This window comes from Ahaetulla prasina, chromosome 7 (genome assembly GCF_028640845.1).
Source record: "Ahaetulla prasina isolate Xishuangbanna chromosome 7, ASM2864084v1, whole genome shotgun sequence".
NCBI classification, from domain to species: Eukaryota; Metazoa; Chordata; class Lepidosauria; order Squamata; family Colubridae; genus Ahaetulla; species Ahaetulla prasina.
Genome location: NC_080545.1, coordinates 50,619,924 through 50,632,909, shown reverse-complemented (window position 1 = coordinate 50,632,909; position 12,986 = coordinate 50,619,924). Strand labels below are relative to the sequence as shown.

Here is a 12,986-nt window from a genome sequence, read left to right as displayed (position 1 = left end):
GCAAAACCAAGCCATATATGTTACCTTTATTGGCTTTAAATCAGCTTCTGATTCTTTTACAAGGGACAGATTCTGGTCAAAGGTGTCCCTCAGGTATAATAATGGGCAGTTACTCTTCTTAATTACAATGCTTCATGAAGATACAGTCACTCAGGTTACATATGACAGAATTATTTACCTTAATGCAGACATTTCAACCGAGTGTATGAAACTGAGTTGTAGTTGTATCTGTAAGAATTCAGTGATTACTGCCTTAATGAATTTTCTCTTAAACTTTGTGGTAAGCATTTGCCAATACTATTTATGCTGAAGTTGCAGTAATTATTTCATTTACACAACTAAGTCTCAGAAGTCTGTGGGCCTTAGTGGAATTATGTAACAAGGAACAATATACATTATCTGTAAGACCAAAATTATGGTTTTCTTGGGAATAACAGAATTCCAACAGAATAACATTGGAAGTCTTTTAGTCCAACCCTGAGCTTAAGCAGGATAAGCCACACCATTTTAGATGAGTGGTTGTACAAACTTTTCTTTAAAAACCTTCAGTGACGGAGCACCCACAACTTCTAAAGACAAGTTCCAGTGATTAATTGTTCTGTCGCTAAATTTCTCTTATTCCTTTCCTTATTAGTTTCCATCCATTGCTTCTTGTTCTGCTTCAAGTGCTTTGGAGATTTGACCCCCACTTCTTTGTGGCAACCCGTTAGATACTGCAACACTGCTATCATGTCACCCCAGTCTTTCTTTTCATTAAACTAGACACATTCTATTTTTGTTCTTCATATGTGTTAGCCTCCAGTTCCCTAATCATCTTTTTTTTTGCTTTTCTCTGCACTCTAGAGTCTCAACTGTGGGACTAAAACTGGATGCAGTATTCCAAGTGTGGTCTTACCAAGGCATTATAAAGTGATACTAACATTTCATGTGATCTTGATTCTATCCCTCTGCTAATGCAGCTTAAAACTCTGTTAGCGTTAAGGCAATTTTGTGCTTTTTCCAGCCCAAAGGGGACAGATGTATACCTGTCACCATCAAGATATAGACACAGACATCTTAAGATACCTTTCATTTATTTAAAATGTGTCCAGGTACCTTGCTCTGAATGGCTTTAGATGCTTGTTTTATATCTTGATTTATTGGCAGCTTCTTTTTTTCTTTTTCTTTCTAAAATTATGTGCATATATGTATTAGGTGTTTTTCTGTTGCTTTTATCATTTTTATTTTATTTTTATTGTTGGTTACTGTGTTTTAATTTAATTTGAGGCTATGCAGAGTAAAACTCCAAATAAATAAGATGCAGCTGTACAAAAAAAAAGTATCTTAAGGATTCCAGGCACACAAAATTATTTCCTCAGCTACTAGGATAGAAAACAAATCCCAAACAACTATGCTAACAGGGAATATTTTGTTGGGTTATTTTATTGCCAGAACTTTAAATGTCTGAGTAATTCCAGAGATATAAAATGCTTGGGATAATATACATTTAGTAACCTAAAATACAAAAGTTGTAAATTTATCAAAGAGACAAGAGGTTCCCCAGTAAACGAATGTAAACTGCTGATGATGCACTAAATCAAAATGAGTGATGAACACAAATATAGCAGCAACTGCAATTCAAAATGATACACATATATATGATCAATGAGCTGCTAAATGGCAAATGAAATATAATACCGAGAAGCTCACAGAAATATACATTGGCTTAAAAATAATCAAACCATATAAAAGTTAAAAGCAAACAGATGTAAGGAACATAGCAGAAGAAGCAAATATAAGTTATATTTGGACTTTTATCTTATTTCCCAATTTATAATAAAAATCGTGCTAGTGTGACAAAAATATATTTCTAAAAAGATACTTATTAAAGAATATAAAACTGAAATCCTGCTAGCATTATTTTCTTCAACATAATTCTATGTTAAATAAGTTTACATGAAATATTTGTATTAAAATATTTCATTTCAAGTGGACTACGAGTACTTTTTTTAAAAAAAGTGTAAAAAATGTTTACATTTGTGAATATAAGCAGAGAGAACAGTTGCAAAGAATTCCTAATGATTTCTTTTGTTTCCTATTTTCTTTGATAATGACATATGAGTTCTTTTAAGGAAAGCATATTAAGCAATTGATTCACTGATTATGCGCCATCTAATTGTCGTTGACTTGCAGTGACCACATAGATATATTTTTTCTCCATGATGATGTATCCCCAAACTGCTCTTTCAATTTTTGTTTTCTTGCCTGGTATGTCCTTCTTGCCTTGCCTTGTCCCTGGTATTCTGGGAATCTTCTCTAACAATATTCAAAAGCATCAATATTGTCCTGCTTGTTTAAACTCTATTTTGCATTTTCATAGAGTATTAGAGGAGACACTATGGCTAGCATAATTCTGATCTTTGTAGGTATAGATACATCATGGTATTTAAGTATCTTTTCCATGGCTGGCCTACCCAGTGCTTGTCTGCAGCACATTTCTTGACTGCTTTACTTTTGATGGTTAAGTCTAAAACGCAGAAGTTATCCACCCTAATGCTATCTTCACTTCCACTTCTAAGACTGCCTGTTCTACCTGTTGTCATTAATTGGTCTTCTTTATATCTAATTTTACTATTTTTTCACAGTACTATTTGACTTTAAATATTAAGGCTTGCAGATCCTTTGTATTAGGATAGTGTCATCAGCATACTGCAGATAATAGGTGTTTCTTCCTCCAGTTTTAAAAGTGTGATCACCTTTTTCTAATCCAGCTTCCCTTAATATATATTTATCCTGTAGGATGAATAAATCAGGGGAGAGTATACAGTGTTGTTTCACTGCTTTGCCAACCTAGAGCCAGTCTGTTTCACTTTATTGTTGTTTCCTGACCTTTATATAAGTTTCTCATGAGGCCTGTGAGATATTTTGGGATTTGTATTATCTTGGGCACTTTGCGTTAACACAATCAACACAATCAAAAATCTTTCTATAATCAATGAAGTTCATCGTGATTTTTTAAAATTATTATTTTTAATAATAATTTTCTCAATTACCCAGCCTGCTTCAGCATCTTGTGTTCCGCAAGCTTTTCTAATGTCCACTTGAACAGCTGGCATTTCTTTTTACATATAAGTCTCTAATCCCTGTTGAATAACCCTAAGCATTATTTTGCTAGCATGGGAATTTAAAGCTATTGTATAATAGTTTGCACATCCTGTTAAGCCTCCTTTTTTCATTTTGGAATGTACTGTATATTGACCTCTTCCAATTAGTTGGCCATTGTTTATTTTCCAGGCTTGCTAATATAGCTTTTCAGAACCATAACTGATTCTTCTTCTGTTGCATAACAAATTTCAATGGGTATTCATCAGTTCTTGTAGCCTTCTGATTAATGACAAAAAACTTATTCTAACTTCATTTTCTTATATTAGATATTCTTGTAAGTAAAAAATAGCCTCTAAGGCACCTTGAATGTTGACCTCTTAGTGTACAGTGTTCAGTATATGCCTTCTATCTTCCTTTGTTCTCCCATCTCTCCATTGGAAACCTTTAACATATGAATTTAAGGCTGGAACTTCCTTTCTGAGTTCAGAGATCTTTTGAAAGGCTTGCTTGCTTTTCTATATCTATTTCCATCTTGAATGTCTTTATAACTGTTGTAATCTTATCTCTTCTATCAGAATTTATCTTTTGGAGGGGGGGTGGCTTTCTTTCCCTGCTTCCACGCTAACTATTGCGATATCCATGTTTAGTGGCATTGTTTCGATTGTTTGATGACATTGTCTGCTATGAAACATCATTGGAGTGGCAAGAATTGATAAATTAGTTCCTGCTTCATTTTGATTTCCGAAGCCATACAGTTCAACTACATTTTCTTTTCATATTTCTAAATTCGTATTCCAATTTCCAATCATAAGCAATAAATCTCACTTGTATGCTGTCAATTTTAATTTCTATCTAACCATAAAATTCATTAACTTCCTCTTATTCTGAATCAGTAGCTGGAGCATACACCAGAATGACCGTCATATAAAGGGCTGTCTAATTAACATTATTCGTTGATTGTTTTATAGTCAAATACAGTTCTTGCTACCTCCTTTCTAACTATAAAAGCAACTTTGTTCCTTCCTTGTCCTGAGCAATAACATTCTGACCTTCTGACTGAAAATGTATTGTGATCCTTGTCAGAATATATACTCTTGGCATTTATTCCTGATGCTCTTTGCTCATAAATACTTTGGGTTAAGTTGGAAAAAGTTGCCTTATTGAGCAAAATATGTATATAGAGGGAAATAAAAATAGTACAGAAAAAATCACAGAATTTTTTGGAAAACTGCGATCCAGTTTCCAAAAAAAATTCTATGATTTTTTTGTACTATTTTTATGTCTGTCTGTCTAAATCTATGTTATTTATTAGTATCTCACCTTCATTATTTTTACAAAAAACTTGGTGGCAAACATATTCAATAGAACTTCCTTCTCCTATTTTCCCCACAACAACCCTGTGAGCTGAGTTGGACTAACAGAGAGTGATTGGCTCAAAAGTTATCCAGCTGGCTTTCATGGCTGAGGAGGGACTTTCTTGCTTTCTTGCTTTCCAGTCTGGTGCCTTAACCACTAGACCAAACTGTCTCTGTCTCTCTGTCTGTCTCCCTGTCTCTCCCTGTCTCTCTCTATCCACCATCCAGCCATCTACCCACTCACCCATTTATTAGTTAGATTTATAAGGCTGCCTATCATTTTGCAAAACTAAGAAAACTTTATCATGATAATTATCAGAAAACCTATATGCCTATCTAGCTATAGCATACTGTATATATTTTAAAAAAAGAAAGACCATACAATGGTAGAATACATGTAGCTTGAATGGTATCTGTACCCTTATTAGTAGACAGAAAGAAAGAAACTGTTGGAATAAGGAACATGAGTCCTAAGTGATAAAAAAAATCTCTGTGAATAGCACTAAAAGGAATTTGAGGCAATCAGCTCATGTTCAAGAGGAAATATAAAGAAGTCAAAAAGAGAATCTACATTAATCTATATTTCTATTGTCCTTAGAGACCAGTGGTTGAAAAAGTGCAATGAGACAATACGTAGAGAAGCAGATCTTCCAACCTGATGTCATCTTTTCTTTGAGCATGCCGTAAGGCATGTGCACATTTATTATTCATAATTGCATCTTATTTTCTCTTAAATAATTCAAAATGTCATTATTCAGTGATACCATAAAATCAGTTTTAGCTTATATTTGTCTATATTAACTAATATAATTGATCGCTCTATCATAGGACATTTGTAGCTAAGTGAAAGTTTTAGTTTCTGCCTTATATTTGTCTATATTCATTTCTTTGAAATACAGTCAGATAATCCATAGTTTTCTATATTCTTTAGTAATTTTTAATTACAGATACACTTTGCCATCTTAAACTTGGTATTGGGTTAAGTCAAATACGTACACTTCTGAGTAGCTTATCTAGTGACTCATTTACTGTACGTTCTACATTAACCTCCCTAGAAACCATGTCAAGATATAGACACAGTACCGAAAGTTAAAGAAAGAGTGTTTTTAATTATTTCGGATTCAACTCTGTTTCAAAACTAAATCAATCAACCATTCCTAAATATCTGAATGGAATATGGTTCTTGGAGATGATGCCTGTCATTACTATACTAAATACATCTTTATATAGTACACTTAATATGCTTATTTAACTTTTGCTTTATGTTTTAACTCTCAGTTTATGGGGTGAAAATAGACTAACCATATTAATATATGCCCTGATCCCAGATGGAGTTTATTTAACTTTCAGATTGAAAGCTTACTAAGAACAGATAAGATTGATTGCCCTTTCCATCTAACCATAATTGTATTTCAGGTGAACATCAATTTATTTTAAAGGACACCTCTAAGTAACAGAGTGCATCATGCATAATTCATCAATCACAGCTGTCTGATATATGATTTACTTAAACACATTTCAAAGGGACAGAGTTGTGTTGTTTTATTTTTGTTTGGTTTTTTGTTTTGCCTGGCTTGTTTGCTTTTAAATTGTTTTAGAAACATTAATTTATTTGGAATTATTGAAGTGTTTATCTTGACAGAGAAAAAAATAAATTATTTTCCATTCACAATTTCTTACTTTTCAACAGGTGTGCCAGTTATGCTGATTATTAATTTTTAAAACATAATTAAAGTAAGTGAGTCATATTAATAAAAGTATAACTAAAGCATTAAGTACTATTGTATCAATTTTATGACACTTTCCAAAGTGTGAGTTCTGTATTGATTTTTTTTTGAGAAGGTTAAGTTTTGGGTTTTTGCAGTAATGTATTCCATTTTTGCTTTATTTTGGAAAATAAAAATTCACATTCAAACTCTGCTTCTACAATTTTTTAAAAAACATTTTTACTGTTAGATGTGTGAGAAATCTATGATTAGATTCACAGTGTAAGACTGATGGAACCTTAATAATTCAAGCCCTAACAAGGACCTAAGAATTATTAAGGTAATGTATAAGAATATAGGTGTTGTTATTATTATTTGCTTTACATTATTTTTACAAAAATATACCTACATGCAGACTTCAGAGTCTGAAATTCACCAACCTGAATGCCTTGCATGGCCCAATAGGAATCACTTCAGATGAGTAAGTTAGTTTAAAATGTATTATTATTTATTCAGTTGTGGATCTAAAGCAAAAGTTCTAGGAGTGCACAATATATTTTTATTTACTATCACAAAATTCTGCACTTTGCTTTACAAATGCTTACCAATTCTTTATTTAAAAACATTTAAATGAAATATATTGTGATTTCTAATCTTAACATTTTACTTTCCTATCAGGAAGATTTGAATTGGTGATACCCACTTTCCCAATAAGACAACAGCTGCAAAGGAGAACCGGAAGCGTCACAGTGAGACTTGCTGGAAAATAGCAGACTGATGAGCCCTGTGAAAATCCAGCCAGACAAACCGCTGTCAGGGATTCTTCGGACCAGATCTGTCTTGTAAGGATGGTGAAGAAGAAGAGGCACCTCAAATGACCAAGAGGAACAGACAAGTTCCTCGGAAGTTGGAGAAAACTGTTTGTATGTTTGTTTGTTTTAAAAAATATATTAAAAAAAAAAAGATAATGGCTGCACTACTTTCAACAGAAGTACTTTCTACTGATGGTGTTGGGAAAAAAATCCAAGAGTAATTGGATAGGTTAGGTCAGAAATCATAGGATCCTTCAACCTGATATACTGTATTCACAGAATAGGAAAGACTAAACTATAATAAACCCATGATATATATAATATTTTTTTCACCATAGACCAAATAATAACCACAATATCCAAAATGGGATATATATAATAACAACCCCACTCCATCCCCACCAAAGTTCTACTGGCTATAGAGAATTGGAAGAACTTTGGATGTAGTAGCTGTTCTCACAGAAAATCAATACACATCAAAACCTCCACTTACTGGATAAGCAGGTACCTTTGTCAAATTTGAGTAATTCTAATATTTGGGTTAAGAATATACCAATCTATATCTTGCTTATTTATAGTACTAACCTTAAATAAATATAAAAATGTAACATAATCATTACTGTGCAATGTGAAACAAAACTACATATAATCTACAACTTCTTATTACATCATGCCAAATAATATATGGGTCTATACACAGCCTATTTCCCTGAATTTACCTTTATTTTATTCTACTTTATTTTCCAAACAATAATGAGCCATTATATTGCCATTTTAAAACAATTTTCTTAAAATTAATTGCTACAGAACACAGAATGTTTTAAAGGACAAAAGATTCCACAGACCTTCTCTAATGTTTTATCTATTTCTTTTGTTTTATGTTTATGTTTTTTCTTCCTACTCTTATAATAATATTCAGAATTAAACAATATAATTTGAATAATAATTTCTTTTTAATGGTAAACAAATTTTTGGAATCTCTTTAACTATATGCTAAAATCATATAGTTAATCTTTGCTTAATAATTTTATGTGAGACTGAAATTACTAATATGAAATTCTGCATTTTATATATGTTCTTCTGTTAAGATAGAAATGTCACTGAACAAATCCTTAATGTTTATCCATTCCCTTAACCAGAGGTGAAATGCTCCCGGTTTAGACCGGATCGCCCGATCTGGTAGCGATGGCGGGTGGTGGTTCAGAGAACTGGTATCAAAAATCCCTGCCCCCCCTCCACTCAGCTGAGCCACGCCATCATCAGTGGTTGTTTTTTTTTTACTTTTAAAAGCATTTTTTCTTCGGCCAAAAAATGCTTTTCAAGGTAAAAAAAAAAAGCCTCTGATGATCGCGCGGCTCATCAGAACCCTTTAAAAGCATGTTAAAAATGCTTTTAAAAGCCTGTGATAATCAGGAAACTCAGCCAGAGAAAAAATGCTTTGAAAAGGTTCTGGCGATCAGGCAACTCAGCTGGGATCGTCAGAATCCTTTAAAAGCTTTTTTTCCTCTGGTGATCCCAGCTGAATTGCCTGATTATCACAGGCTTTTAAAAGCATTTTTTACAACCTCTTTGGCCAAAGAGGTGATAGAAAAAATGCTTTTAAAAGTTTTTTTAAAAAAGTTGGCCACGTCCACCCAGTCACATTACCCCCGCACCAAGCCACGCCCACAGAACCAGTAGTAACAAATTTTACATTTCACCCCTGCCTTAAACTGACATACTATAAAATGCTCTTGTAAATTAAATACACAAATTAGCTACAAAATGTGCTTAAAAGATGGAAAAAACACACCCATTTGAAATTTGGAAAATTACATATAAACCTTTATTTTCTACAATAATACATTTATGTAACACAACTTTGTTTTTTCCCCATTAATCAAGTCTTTATAATTGACAGAAACACAGACAATAAAAACACATTGGCATAAATGCAAATAATCAAGAAAGTAAGGAATAAAAAATAAATGTTTCTACGTACTTGTAGGCCCATCTGAAATACTGAGTGACCCATAAAATTAGCCAGCATTCGAATTAAAGCTGCACCCTGCAAACACAATTTTTATAAAATTGAGTTGTTATCCAAGCAGTTTAATGGTAATACATGAAATTTACAATTATCCCAGTATTTATTTCAGAATAATTATAGGTTTATTATTAATTACATGTAGAATTATTTCCCAAAAGTATTTGATTTAAAAATTTTAGAAGTTACATGATTCATTATAAGCTTTGTTGGAGAAAAAGACAGAAACAAAAATGAAGTTAGGAACATATAGAAATGGGGTTATTTTCAAACAGAGCTACTAAACTTATACCTCACTGATATGAATACAACAACATGAAACAGTGTGTTATAAAAGGACAATATTTCTCTTCCCCACTATTGATTGTTCACAAGCATATTTTTGAAGGAAATAATTTAAGTACAACACATTGAGATTAAAAGCCTAAGAAAGGCAGCTAGTTCTACAAGAGTAGTCAGTATAAATGAAATACTATTGACTAGCCATTCAAATTTAAAACACCATAAGCCCAGGGTTTTTTTATGATTGAACAACAAGCACCTAGAAATTTAATTTTAGACATTTAGATATGTGTTTGGCAAAACAAATGTCCTCTTTTAGTGCATCCTCAAGATTGCCAGAGATTCTAATTTAACAGGACACATACATACCTACAGCTTAGTTGGAGTTATGGTTAAAGATATGGGTGAATAACTTTTTGCTCTGGGTAGAATGAAGTTTCAAAATGGGTGAAGCAATTTCAGGTAAGGTCTGTGTCAAGTCATTTTCTCTGGATTTTAAGATAAGATTCTTAAACAAAAAAACATGCTAAGTCTATTTTATGGCTTATATTACAGCTTTCATGTTTTTGCACTATAACTAACTATAACGTTTTACCATGTTGATAAATACAGCATTTGGCATTTACTCTCCATATTTAATATATATACCTATAAATGTCAATGTACATCCAAGGCTGAAATTCTAAGATCAGTATTTGAAGAGGAATATAGTAAGAATTTTATTGAAACTTCAGAACGTATCAATGCAATTTACAATAGGCACAGGTAACCAGGAATAATCAAAATGTTTTGGATTATTGTACCTATATTACATAATTTTATTCTAGAAAACATTTACTAGCCTCCATGCTGTCATTTTAATTGGCATGTGTTATACAAATTGCCTGAATTTATACTCATGTTAAACAATGGTACATTTGACATTATATTTGTATGCAAAACATGGCTGAACTCATCCATCCCTGACTCCATTATTTCAGACTAAGAGTACCATGTTTTTAGATCAGATCGTGAAATCTGCAGAGGAGGTGGAGTAGCTATCTTTCATAAAAAGTCACTGAATCTAAAAAATGTTCAAGTTGCACATAAACTTGCTATCCCTGAAACTATTGTATGCGACCTGTCCCTTAACACCACACTTTGATTCCTAGTATGCTACAGAGCCCCTGACTACGACATCGCACATGCGAACATGTTAACCTCACTACTAACTTGGGCTACCTCTTGCCCATATCCTCTCATCTTCCTGGGCAACCTCAATCTACCTCATATTAACTGGATAACAAACGAATGTACAACTGAACCCATCCATACTACCCTATACAACGCTGTCACAAATCTAGGTCTTGAACAACTAGTAACTAACAATACAAGAATCAACAACTGCCTTGACCTCATCTTCTGCAACAACCCAAACTCAATTTATGGACTACAAATAAAAGAACTCTTTTCCAACAGTGACCACAGCATGATAGACTTTTGTCTCAATATACGCCCTTACAAAAATCGTCATATTAATAGTATTCCAAACTACAATTTCAAAAAAGCCAACTATGACCTTATTAACACCTATCTCTCATTTCTTGACTGGCAAAATCTATTCTCATCCTGTATCACTGCTGAAGTGGTACCACTACAGAGTTTTCCTACTTGAAATCAATAGAGTCATTAAACTCTACATACCACAAACTACCACAAAAATCAAGAAAAACAAATTACCCATATCAATAAAAAAGCTTCAATCAAAAAAAAAATCCCTTTGGAGAAAAAACAAAAAGGGACACGTAGCAAATTTCAAAAACTGATACAGAGATATATGCAACCAAATAAAAAGTGAATGCACCAATTACCAGACCAAGCAAGAAGAAGAACTTCTGTGCACAAATTCCAATCGTGCTTTTTATAATTTTGTGAACAACAAACTTAATGACTCGAGATCTATCCCACCACTAAAAGAATCTAACGGCAAAGCAAACCTCTTTAACACATTCTTCAGCTCAGTCTTTGTTAACAGTAATGGCTCATACCTGACATTCCCCAACCGCACCAACAACGACCTAACACATATAGATTTCACTGAAGAAAATGTTGAAAAAGCTCTTCACAAACTGAAACCATCCCTATCTATAGGACCTGATGGACTATGTGCATACTTCTTAAAAAAAGGTTTCCACTAATATAGCAGAACCCTTAAGCATAATCTTTGGAAAAGCCTTCACAACCAGTTCCCTTCCCAAACTTTGGTCACTAGCCACGGTCATCCCAGTCTTCAAAAAAGGAGACCCCAGCTTGGTTGAAAATTACAGACCAATCCCTCTATGCTGTGTCACCTGTAAAGTTATGGAATCTATCATCAACCAATCCATTATCCTCTATCTAGAAACAAACAATCTACTCTCTAATAAACAATTTGGTTTCAGAAAAAAATTATCATGTAACTTACAACTTCTTCACTGCAAAAACATATGGACTACAAATCTTGATCAAGGCAAAACAATAGATGCAATTTACATAGACTTCTGTAAAGCTTTTGACTCAGTGATACATGAAAAACTTCTCCTAAAACTAAAATCCTACGGCATCTCCGGACCTCTCCACAATTGGATATCAGCGTTCCTGTCAAACAGACAACAATGGTCAAAATAGGCAGTGCCCTATCAAATCCTGTTCCTGTCAATAGTGGCGTTCCCAAGGCAGTGTTCTTGGACCAACCCTCTTCATATTATACAGTAATGATCTCTGTGACCATATTAAAAGTAATTGTGTTCTTTTTGCTGATGATGTCAAACTATTTGACATCATCAAATAGTTTGATTTGGCGGCCCCCAGGGGGAAAGCCTTCTCTGTGGCAGCACCGGCCCTTTGGAATGAGTTGCCTCTGGGGTTACGCCAATTCCCCGACCTCCGGACCTTCAAACGGGAACTGAAGACTTTATTATTTCATCGAGCGGAACTAGCCTAAGTGTATTTTAACTGTAAATTTTAAGGGGTTTTATGTCGGTCTATGACTGTTTTAGTTGATTGGCCTACTAAATATTTGTTTTTAAATTCTTTTTAAATTTGCTATTTATTCTTTGTATTTTAATATGGCTGTAAACCACCCTGAGTCCTTTGGGAGAAGGGTGGTATATAAATTAAATTATAAATAAATTATAAATAAATAAATAAATAAAAATATTTAACACTACCAACAATACAGCTACTCTTCAAAAAGACCTTGACTTTGTATCCGATTGGCAACTCCAAATCTCAAACAGCAAATGCTCTGTCTTACACATTGGAAAAAAGAATCGGAACACTAAATACAAACTTGATGGACATTACCTTACAGATGACCCACACCCTGTCAAAGACTTTGGAGTTTTCATATCCAATGATCTAAGTGCCAAAACCCACTGCAACTACATCGCAAAAAAGGCTTTAAGAGTTGTAAACCTAATCTTACATAGCTTCTTCTCCAGAAACACTACACTACTTACCAGAGCTTATAAAACATTTGCTAAACCAATTCTTGAATACAGCTCGCCTTTCTGGAACCCATACCACATTTCAGACATCAATACAATTGAAGGTGTCCAGAAATATTTTACAAGAAGAGTTCTCCACTCCTCTGAATACAACAAAATATCTTAAGCCACCAGACTTGAAATCTTGGGTTTAGAAAACTTAGAACTTCGCCGCCTTTGACAGGACCTGTGTTTAACTCATAGAATCATCTATT

The 12,986-nt window shown here is 33.4% G+C and overlaps 1 protein-coding gene and 1 long non-coding RNA gene across 4 annotated transcripts in view; one reads left to right on the top strand and one right to left on the bottom strand.

The window, feature by feature from the left end:
- Positions 1 to 7,059, top strand: part of LOC131202261 (uncharacterized) — a 31,083-nt gene extending 24,024 nt beyond the window's left edge. For 2 of the 3 annotated variants that reach the window (XR_009156112.1, XR_009156110.1), the window contains exon 5: positions 6,824 to 7,059. This is a non-coding gene — a long non-coding RNA (uncharacterized LOC131202261). Of the gene's footprint in view, positions 1 to 5,037; positions 5,118 to 6,823 lie in introns of those variants that run through there. The other variant, XR_009156111.1, reaches the window with a different exon arrangement.
- TRHDE (thyrotropin releasing hormone degrading enzyme) overlaps positions 1 to 12,986 on the bottom strand; it is a 288,715-nt gene that overhangs the window by 73,450 nt on the left and 202,279 nt on the right. Inside the window, exon 7 of the mRNA XM_058191067.1 lies at positions 8,939 to 9,004. Within this exon, the coding sequence (XP_058047050.1) occupies positions 8,939 to 9,004 (66 nt within the window). The remainder of the gene's footprint in view (positions 1 to 8,938; positions 9,005 to 12,986) is intronic.